Genomic DNA, 25411 nt, shown 5'->3' on the forward strand with positions numbered 1-25411 from the left:
AGAGGTTGAAGAAATTTGAGTGCCACTTCTTAAAGAATAGGGAGTATCCTGTTGTAACATTATAACTTGGTGTATTGCAACAGGAAGAACAGCTAAAATCTATCTCGAGAAGTGGAGCCAAAGAAGATCGTTAGAGACTGCCTCTGGATTGACTGTAAATCTGCATTTGGAGCTGAGCATTGTCTCTTTACAAATTCTTTTCTTTCCTGAATATATGAAACTGCAGTCAAGACCTCTTCAATCCCCTAATTATTGAGGTGGAAGTGGGGAGGAGTCTTTGTTACAAAGGCTAATGGAGAACAGAGTTTCATAAGGAAGAACGGTTGTGCATAGTCGGGATATTTTTGTAAGTTTGTGATTTCTGGGGTTTAAGAACTCTTTTTATTGCTGTGACTTAACTGGTCTAGCACTCGTTACAGTTGCTGCATAGAGAGAGAGGGTGTGATGGGAGGGACTGTGCAAATTTAATTGGGAAGCTACTCATCTTTCATAGCGAACTGAGGATTTTGCATGTAGGCAAAGAGCTGCCTCCTGCACATGAGCTTTATCAAAAGCCTTTTCTATCCAAATGGAAATTACGCAAGCCTCATCTTCTGAATCTATTGTGAATCTGAGGAGTTTGGAGTCATTTCATCTACTTCTTCTAGCCTGTGAGAAGCAATTCAGTGCAGCTGTGCCTCCATCTCCCTCCGCGGGATGGAGGTCCGGAGGTCCGGTGCGTGGGAGGGCACACGGCCTCCTCCCAGGGAACCCCCAGGAGGGCTGTCGGCACGCTGCCGGGCGGCACTGCTCTCTGCACCGAGAAGAAACCATCCGTCCCCTCTTTGCGACGGTCTCCAGGACCCCCCGAGAGCAGCCGCTTGGGAGAGCAAAATCAAAACCCGCCTCATCCCAGCAGAAGTGGAGTGGTCCTGCTCCTGATCCCGAGGAGGTGGCGGGAGGGAGCATAAGCAGACTCTCTATTGTGCTCCCACAAAAGGGAGAAATAGGTTTGTGGTGGCATCTGTTCGCTAGCAGGGCAAGTCAGAAGAGGCTTGATGTCCAGAGACACACCAGTAGAAAATATTTGACACTTTGAGAGCTGCTTGCTCGCTTCCTTTTTTTATGTTCCAAGATATCCAGATGAACTCCCCCCCCCTCCCCCCTTCTTTTTTTCTTGAAAGGCTGAGGCTCTTTTCTTTTTTCAGGATTGAATTACTGTATCTTGAGATTGAGCTAGGAAAGGGAAACTTGCTTTGAAAGAGAGTTTGAGAGTTTAATCGATCGTTACGGCTTTTTTGTTAGGTTAAATGTGAGTTAACCTAAATTCTAAAGCACAAACTGGAAAGATGTAGCCACCAGAATGTACGCAGAGCTTTTTTTGCCACAGTGCAAAAAGATACTTTACAAGCTTCCACTCTAAGCTGTTAGACAAACTGAATAGAGCCATTGTTGTAACATCTATCCTCCATTAAATGTTTCTAAATGTTGTAAAGCACAGTGAATTTTTTTTTTTTTTCTTATTTCAATACAATTATTACCTCTTCACTAGCAAATGACATGAAAAAAGGAGTTTCTGTAGGGGATGCGTGGACACACTTCTGTAAGGCTGCCTCTCCTAAGGACAAACCACTTAAACTTGCTGAAGTCCCATTAGACTGGGATGAAATTAAATCAACTGCTCCAGGAAATGACATAAATATTCCATAAAAAGCCAACCAAATAAACAACTTTGATTGTAACAACTGGTTTTGATATCCAAGCACTGGAGCGGAGAGCGTGTCAGTAGAGATGCGGAATGGATGATACTAGGCCTTGAAGAGGCCACTGGGAACGCGCCTTCACAAAACAGTGGTGTGGGTCTGTCCCTGTTGCTGCTCTCTGAATCGTCCGTGTCCTGGAGTGGTACTCACAGCAGGTCAGGGTTCCGGCTGCATCTCCAGAAATGCTGAGCAGAGCAGAAGGGTTGTTGTAAGCCTTTTCCATGTGTATACCCATCCTGTGGTGATTTTTGTCACGACACCCTGCTGGAGTTTAATTTGCAATGCAGTATAACCTCTAAGTATTTTTAAAAAAACAAACAAACAAAACTCCAAACCCCAAAGCCATCCTGTTTAGTGGGACAACTTCTGCCTTCTCATTGTGCATTTGGTTAGTCCTGTCTGAATAACTTGCATTTGTTGAAGTTTTTCTTTTCCAGGTGACTTTCTTAGTTTATTAAGCATCCTATTTTCCACTGTACTTGCAATGCTTTCCTAGCTTTGGCAGATGTACTGGACGATGGGGACAATAATCCCTGTTAATGAAAAACATTGAACAGAAACAGGGAAGTCCCGCAGGCACTGCTCTGTGCCCTTGATGCTTTAGCTGGTGCTCCCCTGGTAGCTGGTGATCTCCAGGAGCGGGTGCTTCCCTGGGCCCTTCCGCACCCTCCTGCTGGAGCAGCCGCTCGTGCACAGCATCCGTCCTTGCCTTGCCTGTGAAAATGCTGCTTGTTCATCTAGTCTGATGCAACTCGGTGTTGCAGCTCTTCATCAAACAACACACACCACTGGGACTTGTTCCTGGTGGGGTGGAGTTGCCTTGTAGGCTTGTTTGTGTTTGGTTTAAAAAGTGTAGGTTTAAATCATGGATGAAATGCTGCCTACAAATATTAGAAGAACTGAGACCCTGATGCTTAAAATATTGGGGTAGAATGCTTGTAAAATGTGAATTCATTTTTCAAGCAGGAATAGGCGTAAAAAAGTCACAAAAACGAAGAATCTGGCACTACAGTAGAATTTTAATGTCTGGTATTTCCTGCTGTCTTTAAGAATGAAATCCGTTGTTTGCTCCAACTGGCAAAACTATTTAAACTTAGACGTGGCCTTCCCGAATAGAGCTGGAGAACAGACAGGCATGTGGGGTATCCCACAGCCAGGTCCCTGCATTTGATCTCTCATCCTGCATTGTGGCTCTGGTCCCCCTGAATAAGAACTCTGAAGATTTTGCATTTATGTTTCTTACAAAGAAGAGCTGTTTTGACTGATCAAATTATAGTTTGTTGGCTAGAATTTTAAAGCTACAAATCCTGCCAAGCCTGTGTTAGGTTGTGTGTTGGACATACCAGTCTATAATTACTGTAGATATGCATCCCAGTTTTGTTGGAAGCAAAAAACTAAAGAATCTTAGAAATCAGCGGAACACAGGAGCCATGGACAAAAATATTTCATCTCTCCCCGTGCAATAGTTCTTTGCACTTTACCGACCTGCGTCTCTTCCTGAAGAGGGGAGTCTTCTCTGAAAACCTTTTTTCTCTTCTCAGCAGTCGTCCTGACCTTTCCTTTCACTGGTAATTTTTTTTTTGTCTATTGAATGTTTAATAGTAATCGCCTCCTGTACTTAAAAATAAATAATTCACTGTCATAGCTATACAAAATAATTCACAGCCAAAGCAGTTTGCTATCAAGTAGCTTTCAGCATGCTTTTATATCACTTCTAATTTTGTTCTGCCCTCCTTTTTCATCAGCTCTTCTAAGGAGCTGAAAAGTAGGATAAAAAAGGTAAATTAAAAGGATATCTCTATCTTATACCTTATTACATGCCTATATGGATTCATGGGCTGTATTCTAAAAAACAGAATTAAAGTTACTGTTGTGCCTTACGTAAAAGCTAGCTCAGCCTTTGTGGTGAACTTCAATAAAAACAGGATTTGTACGTTATCTTGGTCTCCCCAGTACCCAGCGCTGCTGCCTCTGAGTAATCTCTGGCGTGCTGAATATGGAAAAAATCTAGAAACAGAAGGTTTCCAAACACATTTGCCAGGGTTAATGCCAGAGTCTAAACATAAACTCTGCTGGGACAGACTGTTATTTGGAGAATGAAGTGCCAGACTGAGCTTGATTTGAAGGATTAGGAGAAGGAAAGGCAGCACCTCTCCCCAGAAATAGATGTCTTGTGGATTGGAGACCCCGCCGCTGGGCATTTGCTCTTCTGCCTTGACCCTGTTCCCCATTATCTACAGCTTGGACACCGTTACCTGGTGCGTATATTTTTGTGTACTGATTGTTAGAAAGCGATAGTTCGAAGTGGGGCCATGCACAGGTACTGCTTTATTTCAGCATCAGTGGGACGGACGCTCCTGGTGCCTGTCCGCTTTGGTTTACGCAGCCAGGCTGTGTCTAAGCCAGGCTGCAAACCCCAGAGGTGGCTGTCGCTGAGGTCTCTGCTCTTTCTTTGTTGTTCAAACCAGCACCTATGGAAAACTTTATGCTTTATGTTGCTGCTTAGCTCATGTTTATCGATATTGAGGTTCAGGCACTACTAATATATGATATGAGGTACTTTGAGGAAAAGTATTTCAGTGTTTTTTTTCCTAAGTGAACACTATGAGAAAATACCCATGAAAGCAATTATAATCAAAGCTTCAAAATTTCCTGGCAAGTCTCTCTATTAAAGTTTTTAAGTGGCATTGCTTGTTATTGTCCATGTCATTCTCTTTAGAAATACTTAGTTGGTGAAGCAGCAAAATTTCACTGAAACCTTTAATTCTGTGATTGAGTAACTACCATACGTAACTCTTTCCTGGAGAACCATCTGTACAGAGCGCCAGGGTTTGCTAAGCAAAAAAAATGAGGCATTTTTAGCCATTTCCTCTAACTTAAAACAGATTTTATTTATTTCTCTGCTATAAGCAGCATTACTTCCTTAACCTCTGCTTTTTGCATAGTGAAAGAAAAAGCCAATGAAACTGTACCTTCAGAGTATGTATGTAAGAGTACAGTTGTGGATGGTTTATGCCAATAATAAACTGTAAACATCGGTGAACCAAAACTGTGGGGTTTTGGGCTTCCCAGAGATTTGAGCTTTCAGGGGAGCACTTAGAAGCAGTGCATGAGGGAACTGCTAATGCCTTTACTGCTGTGACACTGGCGCTTGCAGCGCTGTCATTTGCAGAATCTGTGTATCTATCACTTACTGGAAGATAAGTCACGATTAACTGCAGAAATTACATGAAGCTCACTAGCAATAGCCAAACAAAAACATGGTCTTGTGAAGCTGTTGGACCATGTCTTCAAAGTTCAACTGCTTGATAGGAACCGTGTAATTTTTAGGGCGAGGTGTGCGTACTCTCCAAAGTCCCGTGCCCACTCTTTTTAAATGGTGGCAGTGTTCAGACTAGAAGGGTTCTTCTATTTTTATTTGAAGGCTGCATGCGAGCAGGCACGCCAAATACTTGCCAGCTGTCCGAGTTGTAATTTGGAGCACACTTTGTATTGAATTCTTGTAGGCGTTGTAATGAGTTGGCAGCAGAAGTGCCTGCATCTCTGTCCGCTCCATTAATGTCCGTGAAACCCTGTCGGGAAAGAAAACACCGCTCCGTCTTTCCCACCAAAATGTGCGTTGCCTATCAGGCTGCTTGATGGCAGGAAGAACACTATGATGTTCTAAATCGGGATTTTTTAGTGGAAGCTCCTAGAGGGAACCTGGTAGGGAGGAAATGAAAAGCACAAAGTGAACTTTGGGCTTTCTGGGCGGCAAGAAAGTGTCAACAGGTCTTACACAGTCGGGGTCACTGAGCTGTGCTGCCTCTGTTGGCACCGGGGTAAAAGATTTTCCTCTTCTGTTCGTGTAAAAGGTCTCCCAGTGCATATGCTGAGAGCAAAACAGATAAACTCTTTTTTTTCAGAATGAAGGAAACTCGTGCTGCTTTGGCTGCTCGATACTTACAGCCATTATTTCCCAATACATTAGGAAAGCAAAGGAGTCAGCTCAGCTACAAGCTGGCTCAGTGTTGTGCCTGGGTGATGGTGTCACATCATTTGGTGAAAGAATTTAGTTGCAGAACATAGTTGCTAATGTGTACGTAACTGCATGAGACAACTTTCAAGCATTTCTGATAAGCCAGTAAAATGTAAAGTGATAGTGAAAAATCTCATTTTGATCCTAGGCTGTGTGTTTGCTTTCCATTAATTTCCAGGGAAAATACATCTGCTTGTGAAATCAGCAGAAGTGATGCTCTGCGCCAGCAGCCAGGCAGTTCCTCGGGTCTGGCGGAGAGGGGTGCTTTTGATGTTGCCCTCTCTTTTAAAAAAAACGAGGGAAACCGAGCTTCAGGCTTTGCATTTTAGTTCATCTAATGTATGTTTGCAACAGAGACAGGTAAACAAGAGATGCAGATGATTTCTCGCACCTGGATTGGGGTAGCTGTGTGTGACACGCAAAACTTGTCCTGAAGCAGGTGATGATAGCAGGCTGGGTAAAAGGAGACATGGCTTTTTTGTTTTGTTAAACCTGCTTTGCTAAGCACAGGGTTGATGCTATTATTTAAGTTCTTCTGTTGCTATAAGCCACAGATATGCTAAGATACATAACCTCGTGATGCTAGATGCTTTGTCCTGCGTTGTTGTGGTCTGCACAGCTTAAACGCTGTCTCTTTTTTTTTTTTTTTTATGATTCCCAAATCCAGCCTAGAATTAGGTTGGAAATCCTGTGTCTGTGGTTTGAAAAGCAGGTCTCTTTCTCTCAAAGACCTTCCAAAATTTTACTCCAGGTGTGTAGGTTTGATATCTGTTCACCATGCCATGAAAAGGGAAACTGGAGGGGGAAATTCTGCTTTTTTTTTTGCCTTAGCAGCCTTAAAGATGTACGTGCATAACGTTGAGCTGTAGAAACGGATTTCCAAAGTAGATATGTTCTGACTTTTTAGGGCTAAATAGACCATGAGTTATGTGGTTTATCCTCTCTCCAGTGGCATGATCAAAATTTAAATTACTGCCGCTGTACTGGATCAGTCCCTGCATTAAAGGAATTTGGCCTTAGATGCTGGCCTCCAGCAGAAAGCTGAGATCTGAGTAAGTGTTTCCAGACAGCCGTGTGGCTGGGGTGGCAGGGGCTTCAGCTGGGCGCTCCTGTCCCCTCTGTCCCCCATGGCACATACAGTGGGACATCCATGCACTCCGTTCAATACCTGACTGAACATTATCCATCTACTTAGAAAGCGTGTGCTATGTTACTGTTTAAATGTGTTATCTTCCTTTTCGTTATGATTTGGCTATTCCATGACTGCAGCTTAAATGTAAAATACCTTCCCACCTTTAAGATAAAGGTTATACTGATTTAACCAGCAGGCAGGTACTGCAGGCTTTCTATCAGCAAAATTGTCTGAGGATATAAATCAGCATATCAGTCCATTAGAGATAGTGCTGCCAAAACCATGTGTACTTTATATATTAACACATTTTCACAATTACTATTTTCACACACGTATGCGAGAGAACTGCTGCCAGAGCAGAGAGGGAGTGGGGATTTATTTTCATTTAAAGTTTTGCTGCTCTCTGTCATCAGTATAAAATGCTTCTCTTTTTTAATAAGTCAGTAACAAATAGGAGCTGACATGATAATGTAATAGTTGCCACCACTGATGATTAAATGTGACCTGTATGGAGACTGCAGGACTGGAGAAGCTGGTAACAGAGATACCGTGGAGGCTGTTTTTAAGGCTAAAAATGGTGTTAATCACGGTATTTCACTTAAGTAAAAATATGTAGCTTACTAATGTAAGTAATCGGTCAAATTACACTCTTCTGAACCTTTCAGATAACTTGTAGTTATTGCAGCTGAGGATTCAAATAGTTTGAATGCTTCGTGGGGAGTTTTGGGACAGGCAGAGTGAGGAAGGACGTGTGCTCGCTCTCACTTTCTTCGTGTGAAGTCTGCTTTTTCTTCTTCGGGGCTGTGATCAGATGCCTCGTTACGAGGAAGTTACTAATGATCCAGAGGAACAAAACGATCCAATTGCTTGTTCTTGCCAGCCAGGCTGCACGGTGGGATGGAGTAGATGATATGTCTATGTCCACAAAGCAGCAAATGCTGCCTGCAGTCGTTTTAGATGGCTTTTTGTTTGCTCTGAATGATTAACCTACAGCGAGACCTTTCCTGACAGTCCACTCATCATATCTCACCAAACAGCACTGTAAAGAAAAAGGTGTGTGGGGCTTCCCCTGTTCAGTTTGTTGTTGTATTTTTACTTTATGAAGACAAATAGTTGGAATGATGCATTTTACGTTGTTCTAAGAAGGTAATAATGTGTTGCTGAGCAGAAAAATGAGCAGCTCTAATGCCTGTGCCTGGCAGTGCAATCGGAGCACATACTTGTGCTAGCTCCTGTAAGTTAAATACAGTTGGCAGGTGCAGTTATTTTTGCCTGTAGGTCCCAGGATCGCTGTAAAGCAGAACCGACAGTTCAGTTACTGCTTAAAGCTGCTGAACCTCAACCGGCTCGCTGGGGTTGTTCGGTGGGAGCTCCTCAGCCCCCCACCCGATCGCTGCAGGAGCCCAAGACGATGGCTGCGTGTGCCGCCCTGCTTCCCCTCCCAGCTGGTGTCTCCTCAGCGCTTCGATATGCTGTTAGAAAGGTACAGCTAACTGAAAAGCAATCTGAGCTGAATGTGGTAGCAGTGGCATCCACGAGAGTCAAGTCACAGGCATAACTAGTGCCGTCCAGAGTACCGCTAAGGAAAAAGGGACTGGGGGTGCTGTAAAAGCAGCGGTGCGGTGGGCTTGGCTTTCCTTTCCTGCTTGAAGAGAGAGCCCAGCTCCCTGAAATAATATTGCAAGGCTCCTCCTCAGAGTCTTGTTACAGCCCTTAATGCTGCTGTCTTGAGACTTGCTCAGGCATTGCTTTCAAAGCCTAAATATGAGGGAGACTGATGAAATGGTTTCATCTTTTGCTTCATTAATCTGCATAGTAACAATATAATACTTGATAGCTTGGAAAGAGGCAGTGTAATGCCTCCATAAGCAGCAGCTAGATTTTGGAGTTATTGTTTGTGCCATTAGTGAGGGATTTAATAGCTTAATCCATCTGGAAAGCAAGTAGATTTATTAGACTGTACAATAAATGGGCTCATAATTACAGCAGCAGTCCCTACTAACTGGTTTTCCTGATATGGCATAAAAGTATGATATACAAGTAACTTCATCTTCAAAGTTTTGTAGTGATATTCTGTACTAGACTTACTAGCAAAACAAAGGCACCTTTAGTCTCTTTGGTGTCTGAGAGCTTTTGCAGTGGCCGGGACTGGCCAGCTGGTCTGAATGCATACGGGCTGAGCAGTTGTGCAAAGAAACACGGATAAAGCCATCGTTTGCAGTGCAGGACAAGTGAACACCCTCCTAGCATCTTAGAAAAACAATTTTTTTTCTATCTAGTTTAGATTACAATTACTCTTTAAGCTATACTCGATTTTTTTTTTTTTTTTTTTTAATACAGGCTGATGAATGCTTTTCAAAGTGTGCAGCATATGCAGGAGTTTAGAAAGAAGACCAGTGCTTGTTGTGTAGGACCAACATAAACAGATCCTGTGTTTTCTGTTGACTACATCAACATGCCTTCTTAAAGTTGTGCAGATGCATAGAAAAGTCGAGGTTGCAGGAGACGTCTGGAGATCATTTAGCCCCACCTCCTGTTGAAAGCAGGGCTTAGACTAGGTTATCCAGGGCCTTGGTGAAGTCTTGAAGCAACTTCTCCACTTCGCTGCAACGAAGCGTGCAAGTTTTTTCCAGTTTTACGATGTTTTTTTCTAATTTTAGATCACAAACCATTCCTGATCGCATGATAGTCGAAGGCCCATGAGTCACTAAAATCCTGCTCTCGTGTGGGGAGATAGTTTGCTCTGACTTGTTTTAACTGTCTTGCGTGCAGAGAAATGTATGTCTGTCCAGAGGGCAGGAGAAGACGTCTGTCCCACAGGGGAGCGGGGTGAGGGTGGGGTGCAGTCACTCCCTGCGTGTCTCAAGGCAGCAGCTAAACCTGTTTGAAAACCTTGCCAGTTGTGTAGCTGCGTAGATACCAGCACTGAATGCGCCCAATGCTGAAATTAGATGCATATCTCAGTTTCTAAGAAGAAATGATAACATCGGTATCCAGAGAAAAGTACTTTGACTTTTTGAGTTAACTATCATGTAGCCACAGACTTGGCTGATGCTTAATAATAGATGTGTTGATACCAGTACAACTGTATTAGGCTAATTGGACTGGAAAACTGTAGGATAAGCTGCTGGGTACAGCTTCTTCACTTTATATTTTAGATCCTTTCTGTCTAATCATCCACAGATGGAGCCAACACGAGCAGATTGAGGATGCAGGTAAAACATGTTTGAGAAACGCAGAGCTGTTGGGAAGTTAGATGATTCATAAATATCACATTTTAAGACAAAAGTAAGCTTTGGCAAAGGATCTGAAATTTTGATGTCATTACAATTATCAGAAAGAATTTTCCACAGTTACTGAAAACAATTCTTGAGTTCTTTGTTTTTTCTATTATATAACATTGTAATGACTAGCCTAAATAGCATTTTGGTGTGTGTAATAAACAGGAAATGGGGGAAAATTCTATCTGAGGTTTGTGTGTAACTGAGTATAACTTTTAGGTCTGGGTATATATTGAAGTTCTAGTCTTGTTCCTTTCTTTTGTTAAATTGTATGGTGTATCTTTTCTTTAAATATTGAATTTAGTGTATCTCAGATTGGCAGTCGCTGTTCAGGGTTTTTTTTTTTTCTCTGTACTAAATAGCTTAGTCTGGCATAGAAACTTCAAAGTAAATAGGTAGCTTATCACTATTCAGCAGAAATCCCTGGTCTTAAGTAAAAATACTGTCTTTCTTCCTAGCGAGCAAACACAGAGCTAGTGCGTTAGACTATTGGGAGACCTCCGGGACTCAGTGGGCAACTTTTGATTATTGTTTAAACGCAGAGAATTTAAATGCGAATACTTTTAACTTCATGCCAACCAATGTGTTCTTGGGAAATGTACTTTGTGATGTGGTTTCTTGAGTCCTTAGTCAGTTATTTATTCAGGATGACGTCTAGTATTTTTAACCAGCTTAAAACCCTTTTTGTGCTCTTTGCTCATGCTAGTAGGGCGGTTGCAGAACCATGGAAGTTGGGCTCTTGCTGCACATGATGCATCCTCTGGGGCTTTTAATTTGAGTTAAATGTGAGTCATCTCTGTTGCTTGGAGGATCATTGATCTGGTTTATTAAAAGCTGATCCATGCACTGTGAGCAAAAAAAAAAAAAATAAATGACAGCACTGAAGTTGCCACAGGCAACTTGTATCGCATAGTTATCTGAAAGTGCAGTTTGTGTCTGTGTCACCCAGGTGAAACGGGCATAATGGTTAAAAATAAAAGCAAGTGTGTGGCCAGCAGCAGTATTCCTGTCTGCATTCATCCTGCTGTCACTGTCACCGCAGCGTGTCCAGTAACCTGCACAGATGGGACCTTTGGGAGCTGTGAGAAAGCTTTAAGTAATTCTCACCTCTAGCCTGGGTAACATGCATCAGCCCTTACGCAAACTGTTGTGTCCAGTGTCAGCACGTACCACTCTTTAATAGTCTGTCTTTTTTAACTCTGAATGCCAGGGAGACTTGAAAAACACCTGAGGATGTGGTTTTTTGGAAGGGCTCTGGGCAGCAGGACCATGTTGCTGCTTTGGCATCCTCCTCGCAGCAGAGCCTTCCCGTTCCACTTGAAATATGTTCAGGTTCTGGAAACATAGACCCTGCGAGGACTGGTGCAAGCATGAGGGAGGAAACGCTGTCGCCAGGCAGATGGGCAGCAGCAGCGCTGCGGTCTCCCCCCTCTGCAGAAACTAAATCCCGCTTTCTGAAACAAGATCAGGATGGTAAGTCCGAGGATTGCTGCAGGTTAGCCTCTTCCACGCCAGTTGGTTTAAAATGAATTCACCACATCACGTTGATTAAGATGGGGAAAGCAGAAGTGCTTTTCGGAGTGCATCCTCCCTTTCAACTGTCCTGGGAGGCACAAACAGTGCTTCCCGTCCTGGGGAGCTGCATCTTCCCACCTAGAAAACACCCCAAGGTCTTCCTCTGCTGGAGAGTATTGCTTACAAGCACAACTGTACGCAAAAAGACTGCAGCATTGCCTGCTCGATTTACAAATGGCCTAAATCGATGGCTCTATCCAAGAGAGGAGCCTCCTGTGTTTGTCCTGGGCTTTGAAGCTGAGCAATGACGAGTGAAGCACCAGGATGGTTCCCATGCCAAGTACACAGAAACCAGGCTGTCGTGGTTTAACCCCAGCCAGCAACTAAGCACCACGCAGCCGTTCACTCACTTCCCCCCCCATCCAGTGGGATGGGGGAGAAAATCAGGGAAAGAAGTAAAACTCCTGGGTTGAGATAAGAACGGTTTAATAGAACAGAAAAGAAGAAACTAATAATGATAATGATAACACTAATAAAATGACAACAGTAGTAATAAAAGGATTGAAATGTACAAGTGATGCGCAGGGCAATTGCTCACCACCCGCCGACCGACACCCAGCCAGTCCCCGAGCGGCGAATCCCCACCCCCCCCCTTCCCAGTTCCTAAACTAGATGGGACGTCCCATGGTATGGAAAACCCTGTTGGCCAGTTTGGGTCAGGTGCCCTGGCTGGGCATGAGAAGCTGAAAAATCCTTGACTATAGTCTAAACACTACTGAGCAACAACTGAAAACATCAGTGTTATCAACATTCTTCACATACTGAACTCAAAACATAGCACTGTACCAGCTACTAGGAAGACAGTTAACTCTATCCCAGCTGAAACCAGGACACAGGCAATAGCCTGGACTTCAGAGAAATTCTTACTTTTAATATATTCAACACAGTTTTGCAGATCAAAAACCCCCTGTCTTATAAGGGACTTCCTGAGAGAGAGAGAGACATATATATTTTTAGAATGCGAATAATTTGGTTTCTTGTAAGAACTGAGTACCAGAACTGAATCTGTCATTCTTAGATACACAGCTGGGACTGTGGATTCCTAATTCACAGCACGGAATACAAAGATTTGTCCTCTTTCCAGGCATCATTAATAAAGCAGCGGTATCAAGATTTTATTTTTATTTAACCCTCTTGTCCTTTATATTAAAAACAGTGTCTCAAAACCTTGTCTTGACACCTCACTTGAATTGGCAAAATAAGTTTCTCTAATTGCGTCCCTGTTTTGGGATACATGTGAAGCTACTTGTTCACTCTGTAAGAAATGCTATTTCATTGCATTTTAATTAGAATTTATATAATGATTTGTACAGCAACTATGTAAGCGTAAACAGTGTAAAACTAAACAAGTATTAATTTATAGATTATTTGTGTTGTTGCTGTAGGCCAGTGCCAGGTGTCAGTCCCAGCTGTAAATAACAGCAGTGATTGCTCTGCTGCAGCCATTTCTGTAGCCCAGTAATTCAGCATAGGAATTAAAGGAATTTTAGCCAGACTTCTCAGAAGTATTTGCCTTTTAAAACCTGTAGCTCCAGTATTACTTGCGGGATAAGGACCGACTTTCATGATAACAGCCTACACCTTAAAATTTAGGTGGGAGATGTGTTGGTACACAGCCTTAGAGAGGCTAGGTGTGTCATCCAGCAAAAATGAGGAGAAAACAAACATGGATCTTGTGGATATATTACTTCATAACTTAAAACCACTTTCCTGTGTTGTACTCCTTAAATCTTTCAAGTATGGTATGATGAAATCCTGTTTATAAGAGCAGCAAGGGAATAAACCAATTTAACAGTCCCTTTGTGGGTTTAAATTACCTCTTTTTACTGTTGAAATTCTGAATTCTTTTTTTCTGCAGTTGAATAAAAATCCATCTATCCATTTAACATGTAATAAGCCTCTCTCACATATTTCTAGATTTTTCAGTGACTGGCGACACTTAATGTGATGGTTCTCTGAAAATACTCCACTTTTCTTTCTGAGTCCTCTTCAGTTCATTTATAGTTCATAAAAACTAAATATTTCAGCAGCGTTTCCAGGAAGCTGCAGATGCAGCTGGACCCAACCTGCAGCATCTCCTGCTCTTCCCTGGAGCTGCAAGGTGAGCATAGGAAACGCTTTGTACCGCTCCAAATTCTCTACTGTCCAAGGCAGCAGAACCAAAATAAAATAAAAGCTGTGTATAATGGCATAGCCAGGACCTTTTCACAGCTATGGAGCCTGTTTAAAACCATGGAGTAATGGGCATGGGGTAAAGGCATGTAAAAAGTGTGGTGATGGTGTTTCTCCTTCTCTCCCCATCCCCTGGTAATCCAGATGGCTTAATTAATTTTGAGTTTTATAGGTAGGGGTGAAGTGTGTCAGAAATGTCATTCCGTATTTAAAAGTGAATTATCCCTTTGTGTAAAAAGAGCAGAGCATATTTGTTGAGGTCATCCTGAAAGCATCATCACTAGAAATTATCTGCTGATGCAGAAAATTGGATTTATTCTTATGTTAGCATTTCCATAAAAACACAATTATATATAAATTTATGTTCTCTAAAAGCTTGTAGTAAACTGGGCTTTCAGAAAATAAGACACTTATCTTTTAAAGTCCAGTTTTAAATGACCAGATGGTGCTTACAGTATGGAAGCATAAAACTGGTGAGAGATAATTGATTATTTCCATTTAAAAAGGGGGGGATGGAACTCGAGGTGAAACTCCTTTTAATTGCTGTATGGTTAACTGCTGCTGATCAGCAGAATCTCTGCAATATCTGCAGCTGTTTCTGGAGCACCTTGTTGAAATCACCAGTGGTCAGGTCCGGCACCGCTGCACCATCCTGGCACGCCTGGGGCTGCACGAGTCCCCTAGCTCAGCTGCCGAGCGGCCCCCGGGGATGTCAGATGGGGCTGCAATTAAGCAACGGGTTTAAAACTTAACTCAGCGGCTCTGATGCCGTGGCTTACTAGGGAGGTGAAATTAAACTTCTGTTTAATAGGGATTTTATGAAGTGTATCTTAAATATTCCTGCGCATTTGAAAAATGCACATCGTTTGTTTGAAGGACTTCATTCCTCAGCAAAAACTAGGGTCTTCTGAGCGAACGTGCTTAAATCACTTCAACTTCTGGATTTATTTTCACGCTGTTCAGCCTTGCTCCTTGGTGGGGCTGTAATGGTGGTGTTGGAGCATGCTTCGTGCAGCAGGAGGTTTATCGTGCAGGAAGAAAATAATAAAAGAAAATCCCGAGAGAGGGTTTACATAGTTTCTGCCTTCTCCTGGGGGACCAGGACACATGAGCCCCTGAGCGTGTCCATGGAGGTCCTGTCCTTTCCCAGTCCCTCCTTCACTTCTTCTGGAGGCTCCTGCCTTGGGGCTGCTATCACTGTCCCTGCCGGGGCTCTGGCTCTGAAGTCCTCCATTACCAGCCTGCTTACTCCTCCTCATACACATTATTGTTTTAGAAGTGCATTTGAGGGGCAGTAACATCAAGAATCAATCCAGCCTTGAGCACTGAGTTTCTTTTCAGAAAATGTTTATAGGTTGTGCTTTAAAAAAAAAAAAAAAAAAAAAAAAAAAAGGCAAAAATAGCCATCCCTTTTTATGTAGGTATCTCAGTGATTTAAGCTGTGTGAACTACAAATATTTCTGGGCTTCAGGTTTTGATTATAAGGCTGTTTTGTTGGAAATTCCTCTTTCGTGGTGCTGGGTAGGTGGTGGTTAAATGCTGCTGGGGATTTCTCTTCCCCTTGTGCTCTGAGGCCGGTGAGAGTTTGTTCGCTGATTCCCAGTGGCTGCTGAGCATCTCATCAACATCACGCTTTTTATTTAGAAGCGGTCGCCCCGTGATTGCAGCTGTTTCTTTGCATCCTTTGCATTTGGTGAAACAATCTGTTATTGCAGCAGGGAGGTGAATTGTGGCTTGGTACGTTTGATCTTGTTGCTTGCGGAGAGCTGGAAAAACCCAAATTGTCTTCCAGGTGCCCCCGCCTGTCCCCTTCCCACCAAACACCATCACGGTGCGCACGTGGCGATGCTGCTGCTGGACGGGCTCCAGCGGGACTCTGAACTAGCAGAACCAGCAGCTCCGGCTGTAAGCACCGCATCTTAAAACCCTCTCCCCTCTCTGTTTTGCAGGTATGGTGTGAATATGCGTTGCTTGGCAGCTCGGGTCAACTACAAGACTTTGATCGTCATCTGCGCCCTCTTCACCCTGGTGATGGTGCTGCTCTGGAACCGATGCTCTTCCGACAGAGCCGGCCCGTTCCCCCGCAGCCTCGCTGGTCCCGAACGCCGAGCCGCTGCTGCAGCCTCCGAGAGTGACCTGGCCCGGCAGCAGAGCGAGGAGGCATCGCCCCAGGAGCAGCAGAAAGCTCCCCCCGTCGCAGGAGGCTTCAACGGCAACAAAGCCCCGGGGCTGAAGTATGAGGAGATTGACTGTCTGATCAATGATGAGCACACCGTTAAAGGGAGGAGGGAAGGCAACGAGGTCTTCCTGCCGTTCAGCTGGGTAGAGAAATACTTTGAGGTTTATGGGAAAATTGCTCAGTACGATGGTTATGACAGGTTTGAATTCTCTCATAGCTACTCCAAAGTATACACACAGCGAGCACCTTACCACCCCGACGGGGTCTTCATGTCCTTCGAGGGCTACAACGTAGAGGTTCGAGACAGAGTGAAGTGCATAAGTGGTGTTGAAGGTTTGTGTTAAGTTGGTTTTTTTTTCAATAGTTGAAATGCTTCTTAAAATTTGCTGTCATCATTTGAGATGCAAAGTGATCTTAATTTTGTCGTGATACTGTTGATAAAACACGCTTACTCTGAGAAATCACGCACAGTCTCTGCTTTGTAGTAGGTTTACCAGTTCCCATCCTGCATCTCTGGTTTTACTGGTTGCAGCAAACTCTGGAGGTGGCGGGACACTTCTCTTACAGTGCTACTGTCAGGTTTTGGCATTGTTGTTGACGCTTGTCATCTCCGTCAGCGAGCCAAAATTATTTTAAAATAGAAAATTAAATAAAAAAGCCTGGCCCTGCTGCCTGAGGAGGCTCCTGCTTCCCTGCGGGCACAGATACAGCCCCACGCTCTGAGCCAAACAGCACTGCCAGCACCTGTGGAACAGCCTGGCCGCTCACGGGCAGCTTAATAGTGGGTATCTGTCTTCAGGTTTAACAATATCCTGTCTCCTTGCATTGCCGGGGCAGTGCTGGAGATACAGCAGTCAAAACCTTCGCTGCTGGGCTGCTCGAGAGCAAGCGGGGAAGGTTTTGCTCAGCAGTGTGGGATTTGTTCTTGCCAAAGCTCGTCCTGTGCACGGGTCCAGGTAAATCAGTGCCACCGCGCTGCCGTACCCAGGGCAGGCGGGGCATCGCCTCGCCTTGTCCTGCAAAAGGTGCTGCTGCCTGCAGCAAGGCGAGGAGGTTTCGGAGAACTGCTGAAGGGTCAAAAAGCTCTCCAGCCACTGAAGCGTCCCTCGATAAAATTAATATACAGTAAAACCTTTCCAGTTTGCACTTTTGCTAAACCATGCTATCGGTAATTAGGACGCAAGGTCTTCCCTCGTCTCGGCAAAGATTTGATGGCAGAAAATTCTTGTCAGGTTTCATATTAAAAAATCAATGACTTTATAAAACTATTATGGAATGTGACACTGTGACCCCTCATAAATTAAAGACCAACTTTCACTTAAGGAATAAAATACATTCATTTTCATGCACCTCAGTGAAGGGTGATGCTCTGCTGTGTTGATATGAGCTCTTCCCATGATATGGTTACTGCAGAAAGCTGGCATGTCTTGCAATTAATTTCTCTGTAAAGGATTCATGTAAACAAATGCCTAGGGTGTGTCAGTTGAGTTTTTTGTAAGGTTGCTCTCACATTTTGATTATTTTTTGTTTAACTCTCATCCTTGTTACATCTGCCAAGGAAGGGAAGCAGGGCTCTGAAACTTGGGGCTTTCCCAAAGGTGCAAATGCATCTCGGTAACTGCACACCCACTATGTGTGAGCATTGCCCTGCTTAGGGTTTACATCCACCATGAGAGGCTGAGGAAATAGCTTTCCTTTCTAATTGCTATGGTCATTGCTGGTTAAATACAGTTTGTGAATATCAATAATAGCCATGGGTGCTGCTTTTGTTGTTGGGCTTGGACCTAGGTCTTGGAGCCCCACCAGTTTTTGTATGATATGTTGAGGATGTGCAAGATGCCCCTTTGCCCTTTGCAACTGGACTCCACAATTCTTGTGATGTTTTCCAGCAAAAAGCTGAAATTCAGTAGGAGCTAATTGAGAACCAGGATGGATTCTGCAGGCTGTTGTCGTGTGTAGCTGCTCTCTACTTAAGCCTCAAGAGACCAGCGAGTTTAACACTCGACAATGTGATTATTTATCTATAAACCTTGCTTTTTTGCAGCATGTGATTTAAGAGCTATCATTGTAAAAAGTGGTGCCAGAGCCTGGGTTTTGTAAAGACAATAGAGTTACTGGCATCCAGCAAGCAGGTCGGAGTTGTAGTTTGTTGGGAAGGCGTTTTAATATTAAAACACATTCTCAGACAGTTTTAGGCTCTTGCCTTGCATCATTCTAGCCCTAGAGATTCTCATATTGCTGCATGACGGAAAAAACCTCATGTTATATTTTCACCTTCTCCCTTTCTGCAAGGTTAATGTGTTGTTATGTCCTGTGACCTGGAGAATTTAATCTTGTCATCTTGTATAAATTTCAAGTAAAGGTCTCATAGCAGATTTCTTTTTTTTGCATCTTTCAGTCTCAATGAATGCACCCTTAGCTGAAAATGCTTTGCATTAATGAGCAAGCTGGCTTGCAGGAGTTGAGCTAATACATGGTATTTAAATATTTCCTGTGATGGTTTTCTCTTTAGGCAGCAGTAAACCATCACATCTCCATCAGTAATGTTTATTAATAACACAAAGCACCAAAATATGTATGAAAATGTATCTTTTTACGTTTAGTTTAAGTAAGCTTTTCATTGTACCAGATTTCAGAAGAAACTGGTTTCTGAGCGTGACATTGCCAAGGGGAAAAATGGTGCAAATGCCAACATGTTTATTTTCAACTTCCTTTTCCTTTTCTTACACACCTGCAAAGGTTTACAGTACTAACTATCCTTGGCTTCCTGCAAGAGGGTCACAGTGATCTGTTCCCACTTTGGATTCATATTTAGAGGTTGGGAATTTGTTCCACATAAAACTCAGGACTTTAAGAGAATCCTGGTTTTATCCGTATCTTAAGTATCCTGTGTTTGCTTGCTTATGGAGGTATGTGTATAAATAAGTCTCCTCCACACAGTTTGTTTTCATTTCCCACACAGCCGGTGATGCAATAGGCAGTTTATGGCACGAGGGTTTTTCCACCCAAACCCCGACGCTGCAGCTCCTGGGAGCTGGTGAAGGGCAGGCAGAGGAGAGCCTGGAGCTTGGCAGGGTTTTCTGCAGGTGCATCTCTGCTAACGATCATAACGGAGGGTGGAAGTTTTATATCAAGCATGGCTATGTGACATTGTCTGAGCTCATGCAATGGGTTTTGCATGTGAAATGCAATACATCAGGCTACGGAAGATGTACTCTGTGATCTTCCTGCTTTGAATCCTCTAAAGAGGTGGTGCTCCAGGGGGTTCTTCTGGTCCGTGCAGACTTTTAAATCTAAAATCACCCTAACCCTGAATTAAGAGTGAGAAGTGTGCTGTCCTGCGAGGCTACCAGCTTTTGGGACAGTGAGTCGCGTGTGGAGGGTTAATCCCGGGTACGGCTGGGCTGGAGCAGTAGCTCTGAAGACAAGGGACAGCTTTGGGTGGAAGAGCTGGGGCATGTTCTGTTGGTATTGCATGGAGAGCTTGGCTGGTTTCCGCAGGCAGCACTTCAGACTGCGCTTGTAATACTCTTAGGGGAGCCAAGGTAATTGGAGCAGATTTGCAGATGCTGGCTAAATTGCTCTTTTAGCATCAAATAACTCTTACCAAAATCTAGTAATAACATATACACCAAATTTGCAAAGATTTCTGTGGCATTAAAGGGATTGTGTTAGATGTAACATTGTTTGGAGATTTAGTGGTCTCTGGGGTAGGGGCAAAAAAAAAATCTGTTAGGGCATTTTAAATGTATTTTAAAATAAGTGTGGTGCTTCAGTAAACAATTAAATGAGAATGTATGGAAGACCATGATAAGGACTTCTCGGCCGCTCAGATCTGCTTAGTTTTGCCTAGTCATGGATCTCAGTGTAAATGGGAGCAATTCACTCCTTGAACAGGACTTTCCTCGAGTCTAGCTAATGGTGAAGCCTAGAAATACCATTTGCTAGAAGTAAAGGAGTGATGGGGTACGGAGGAGGAGTGTGCAGAGCTGTAAACACTGCTTTTTGAAAACATGCTGATAAAATACTCATTTTCTTCCTCTCTCATAGGTGTGCCATTATCCACACAGTGGGGACCTCAAGGCTATTTCTACCCCATCCAGATTGCACAGTACGGGTTGAGCCACTACAGTAAAAACCTGACAGAGAAACCACCTCACATCGAGGTGTACGAAACAGCTGAAGAGAAGGACAAAACCAGCAGGTCCGCAGACTGGACAGTGCCAAAAGGCTGCTCTCTGTCCACAGTATCTGATAAAGCCAAGTTCACTAGTGTCAAACAGTTTGTTGCTCCAGGTGGGTTATCCTAAATGTGTGGCAGCTAAGCCATGTCTGTTAATTTGCACAGATGGTATCAGGGGAGCTTTAACTTGCTGGGATCAAAGTGTTTTCATTTATCCCGTGTGACTTCCCATCCTTAAGATCTCACCTGAGAATGTCATCTTGTTTCCGTACCTCTGGAGTTTTTCTTTTCTTCTGTTTTCTCTCTGTCACTGCTTTTTCAACACTATTTTAATGAAAAAGTGGGTGGATGTATGCATGGAGGGCAGTGAGAAGCTACAGTCACGTTTCCTGAGCCTTTCTCTTTTTTTCTAAAAAAAAAAAGAAAAAAAAAAAAAAAAAAAAAAAGAGATGGACCCAGTTGTGAAGCCTGGGAAATAGCACTGACGTGTGATAAGCAGATGTTGACAGATGATAGATAAGGTCTATTTTCAGCCTGGGGCAAGCGTAGCACGTGCAACTCTTCGGTTGGACCCTGGATCTTTCTCTTCATTGGGATGCAAGTATTTTTGCAAAATTTGAGATCTTGGTTCTGGCTAACCCAAGTTGCCTTAAACAAGGCAGCAAGAGGGAGCAGCTGCCCATGTGCTGCGCAGGTATTTGCAGAGGACTGGGGGAGGACGGTGAAGGTCTGGGGCTGCATACGGGCGTTCTCCTTCACCTGCAGACGTGCAAGATGCATTTTGTTGCCATCTCTTCAATTTACTGTGTTCTGTTTTGTACTTAGCAGGGAAATTCATTATTTCATGCAAGAGTTTCCTTTGTGCTAGGACAGGCTCATTAATAAGGACGTAATGTATTTTTCCTCGATCAATACCCATTAGAATTAATGAGTCCATTACTTAAAAAGACAATGAAGTAATTTTCAGTTGGCACCTTAGGCCTGAGTCTCTAGGGAAAAAATTGTCGAACACTCTTGTGTCTTTGTAGTAGATAAATATGGGGAGAGGAAAGGCTAAAAGATCTGTTATGTATTCTCTCCTCATCCTTTATTGATGGCAGAGTAATCTGCGGGGCTCGAAGGCCGAGGTACGCATCCACTCGTCTTAGATGGCCTTAAGTAATGGATTTATAGGCGCTTAAGGCAGTGCAAACAACAGGCAGCCTTTAGTTCTCCTTTGCTTCTTAAAACTCCCCCCCCCCCGCCATTGTAATTCACTTCGTTATCACACAAGCATTTATTTACAAGGAACCATAAAACTTACTTGACAGGAATTGTGAGTGGGGTTTTTTAATTAGATTTTTCATAGGAGCAAAATGTTGTGTAACAAAGCGCTCAGTTTCTTCTCCCGAAGCAGATGCTGATCTCCAAAACTCAAAGGAGTGAGGCTTTTACTTTAAAAGATTGGAAAACATGACATTCAGTCAAAATAATAGGTACTGTACAATAGCACCGTACAACACAAGACATTGCAAAATGCTGTAGATTAGTTTGGGAGATGGAGAAAAGCCTCTGCTCTGCAGAAGAAGCTGACCATAACTCGAAGGTTGCACATAGAAATATTTATGGGGTATTTCACACATCAAGAAGTAGCAGAAAGGAGACAATTGCCTCGCACAGGCAAATTTTATTCTATGGAAAGCTGTTAATTTAAGATGACTGTCTTTAAGTGTTTATCATCCCCCTGTGCCTTCAAAGCTACAAGATTTGCACACAGCTTTACAAACTAATTAGCCCTTTGATCTTCTAGTATAGGTTTTTGGGGGAGTAGTTGATTTTACATTTTAAAATCTAGCCTGCAAGAGAGCACCGGATTTTATTGTGTGGCATTGCCTAGGAGCTTTATTTAAATTTTTTTTTTAATTAAACTGAGTTTTGCCAATGGAGAGGTTAATAAATACTTTAACACATTAGTCTTTCTATATTCTTTTCTTTTTTTCCCCCATTAAACTAATCAGCGCACTGGTTTTTGGAACTGTCAGGTTGGGAAAGAAAAAGTTGTAAATGTAAATATTAGTCCCAGGGGGATCCTGAATACCTGCTTCTCGGCACTCCTGGCTTTTTTGTTTTTGCTGAAAGCAGAGCTTTATTCGGAAATGCAACTGCTCGAGCGGCGCTGCGTTTTTGATGTCTTTTCTGCCAAGTGAAATTTTCAGTTTGGAGCAAAAGAGTGGTGGTTCATTTATGTTGTGAATTACAGAAGGGAAAGATCACGCAGCATCTACGTTCTTGCAGCTTGGCTGCTGTGCCCCATCCTGCAGGAAAAGTGCAGCTCTGCCTGTCCTGCATCCTGCCAGCAGGCAGCTGCAGGCAGCAGTAAGACCCCCCCCCGCTGATGTCCCTTTCCCTTACCCCAGATGCTGCTGGTGTCCGTTGCACTCCTCCATCGATCAGGTACCAGAAGCCTCCAATAAAGCCATCGATCGAGCCCCTGGCACTTCTGCTCCGCAACGAAGTGTTGCAGCATGTTAATGTAAGAGGCAAACGAGTTTTCCCCGGTGCTGCGGGAGTCAGCCTTCGCTTGCGGATTTACTTTTATGCTTAATTAAATAATACACGGTAGGGCGCAGAAAGAATGATTGAATTATTGATGGGCTGCCCTAAAAGCTTTTGGATCCTGTCTGGTAAGAGGGGTTACCTCTGGAAGCTGCGCTCTGTAGCTTAAACATTTTGGAGAAATGAGTGTTTTACCACTGAACAAGGCTTTTTTGGTTTGTTTTGCAGAAAATACCGAGGGGGTATCTCTGCAGCTTGGGAACACCCGAGATTTTATTATTTCTTTCGATCTCAAGTTCATAACAAATGGGAGCGTTTCCGTGGTTCTCGAGACGACGGAGAAGAACCAGCTCTTCACCGTCCACTACATCTCCAACACCCAGCTCATTGCTTTTAAGGACCGAGACATCTACTACGGCATCGGTCCCAGGACTAGCTGGAGCACCCTCACCAGAGACCTGGTGACCGACCTACGGAAAGGCGTCGGCCTCTCGAACACAAAAGCCGTCAAGCAGACCAAAATCATGCCCAAGAGAGTGGTGAGGCTGGTAGCGAAGGGTAGAGGCTTCCTCGATAACGTCACCATCTCGGCCACCGCTCACATGGCGGCTTTTTTTGCGGCCAGCAACTGGCTGGTGAAGAACCAGGACGAGAGGGGCGGCTGGCCCATCATGGTGACGAGGAAGCTGGGGGAAGGCTTTAAGTCCTTGGACCCGGGCTGGTACTCGGCCATGGCGCAAGGACAGGCCATCTCGACGCTGGTGCGGGCGTACCTGCTGACGAAGGACCACGCGTTCCTCAGCTCGGCTCTGCGGGCGACGGCGCCGTACAAGCTGCCGTCGGAGCAGCGCGGAGTGAAAGCCGTCTTCATGAACCGGCACGACTGGTATGAGGAGTACCCGACCTCACCCAGCTCCTTCGTGCTCAACGGTTTCATGTACTCCTTAATCGGGCTGTATGACTTAAAAGAAACGGCCGGGGAGAAGCTGGGGAAGGAGGCGCGGGTTCTCTACGAGCGGGGCATGGAGTCCCTGAAGGCCATGCTTCCCCTCTACGACACCGGCTCAGGGACCATCTACGACCTTCGGCACTTCATGCTCGGCACCGCTCCCAACCTGGCCCGATGGGACTATCACACCACCCACATCAACCAGCTCCAGCTCCTCAGCACGATAGACGAGTCCCCCATCTTCAAAGAGTTCGTCAAGAGGTGGAAGAGCTACCTGCGAGGCGGCCGGGCAAAGCACAACTAGAGCTTACAACCAAACCCCTCGGTCCTGCTGCCTCGCAGAGGTACAGTTTCAACGGTTGCATCCTAAATTTTTACAGACCGTTTCAAAGAAGTGATCCTTAAAACTGATCTCCTGAAATCATTGCATTCCAGTGTGAAAACATTTGGGTCTGATGGGTAGGGTTCGGGAACATCACCTGTCCTTAGTGCTCCACAGTGAAACTATCTGCACGAAGCAAAACCCCTTTGTGCTCCTGAGTTTGGGGACATTTTTTGTTTTTCTTTTTTTTCCTTTTTGTAGGAAAATATCTGCAGAAGCCATACAGGTCTCTAAAGTCCAGCACTTGCCTGAAAAGTTAGTCCGTGGCCTCTTTTAAAATGGAGTTAATATGTGTATATGTTGGAACAGCGTAACAGATCATGTGGTGTAACGCCGTAAATGTGTATTTACTTGTAGCCTGGGTAGTGGACAGTGTATCTTTTTTAAAGGTGGGGGCTTTTTAATAAGGATTCTTTTCTTGGGGTGAAAAATACACTTTTTTTTTTTTTTTCAGTTCTCTGTATGGAGATCCTTTAGCTGTATGGTTTCTTTACAGACATGTGAACAGAAAACACGCAGACAGCGTGCAGGCTTCGAAGTCACATCACGTAAGCACAACTCAGTGGGGCTCACGGACTACACAAAGCCTGCAACCATGCTACCCCCTTTTTATAAAGCCAAATTTACCATCGCCTGTCAGGTTTGCTGGTGTCGCCTTCTCCCTGGTAGCTGGAATCTCTTGTCATGGAGCCTGATGTTTTGTACTGTATTTTTTAATTACATCTGAGAGGTTTCTCTAAGCTTTGGCAACTTCATTCTTTGGGAGACTTGTCTTGAATTCCGGAGTATGACGTGGAGCTCATTTTCAGTAGTGTGCAGGAAATGCAATTGGAATTAATTATGGTTTTCCTATGGTGATTTTCATTTTTAACCTGCTTGAGTGTATCAAGCATTTTAAAAATTAAAATTACCCCAGAGGGCTTTCCAGCTCCACCTGTGCTTTAATACCAAGTTTCACCTCTGCCTACTGTCTTACTCATAGTGTAAGGGGTTGTTACATCTCCAGCACTGGCTTTTTGGGTGTCCTTTGTCTTCATGGCTCTGCCAAGCAAGCAAGGGTACCCGTGCAATAACCAAACACACACGTCCGAACCCAAACGCTTTCACTGTACTGTTGTAATGCAGAAGAAACCAAGTGGGTTTTTTTTCCTGTTTATCTGTCCTTTACAACCACCATTAGTCTGCCTTCTTGGTGTGTAGCATCCTGGTTGATCCAGAAGAGTAAAACCAACTGATAGCATCGTTAGATCAGGGGTGTTTTGG

General features: G+C 43.9%; 1 protein-coding gene across 2 annotated transcripts in view; it reads left to right on the forward strand.

Annotated features, from left to right (window-relative positions):
* The window catches only part of GLCE (glucuronic acid epimerase), a 35759-nt gene extending 10944 nt beyond the window's left edge, over nucleotides 1-24815 (forward strand). Inside the window, exons 2-5 of one of the 2 annotated variants that reach the window (XM_010572131.1) lie at nucleotides 15870-16432; nucleotides 20150-20395; nucleotides 23046-24110; nucleotides 24603-24815. In XM_010572131.1, the coding sequence (XP_010570433.1) occupies nucleotides 15883-16432; nucleotides 20150-20395; nucleotides 23046-24070 (1821 nt within the window). In that variant the 5' untranslated portion in view covers nucleotides 15870-15882 and the 3' untranslated portion in view covers nucleotides 24071-24110; nucleotides 24603-24815. Of the gene's footprint in view, nucleotides 1-15869; nucleotides 16433-20149; nucleotides 20396-23045; nucleotides 24458-24602 lie in introns of those variants that run through there. The other variant, XM_010572130.1, reaches the window with a different exon arrangement.
* Nucleotides 24816-25411: the final 596 nt, after the last annotated feature.

The sequence above is a fragment of the Haliaeetus leucocephalus genome, unplaced genomic scaffold (genome assembly GCF_000737465.1).
Source record: "Haliaeetus leucocephalus isolate CR32 unplaced genomic scaffold, Haliaeetus_leucocephalus-4.0 Scaffold339, whole genome shotgun sequence".
NCBI lineage: Eukaryota > Metazoa > Chordata > Aves > Accipitriformes > Accipitridae > Haliaeetus > Haliaeetus leucocephalus.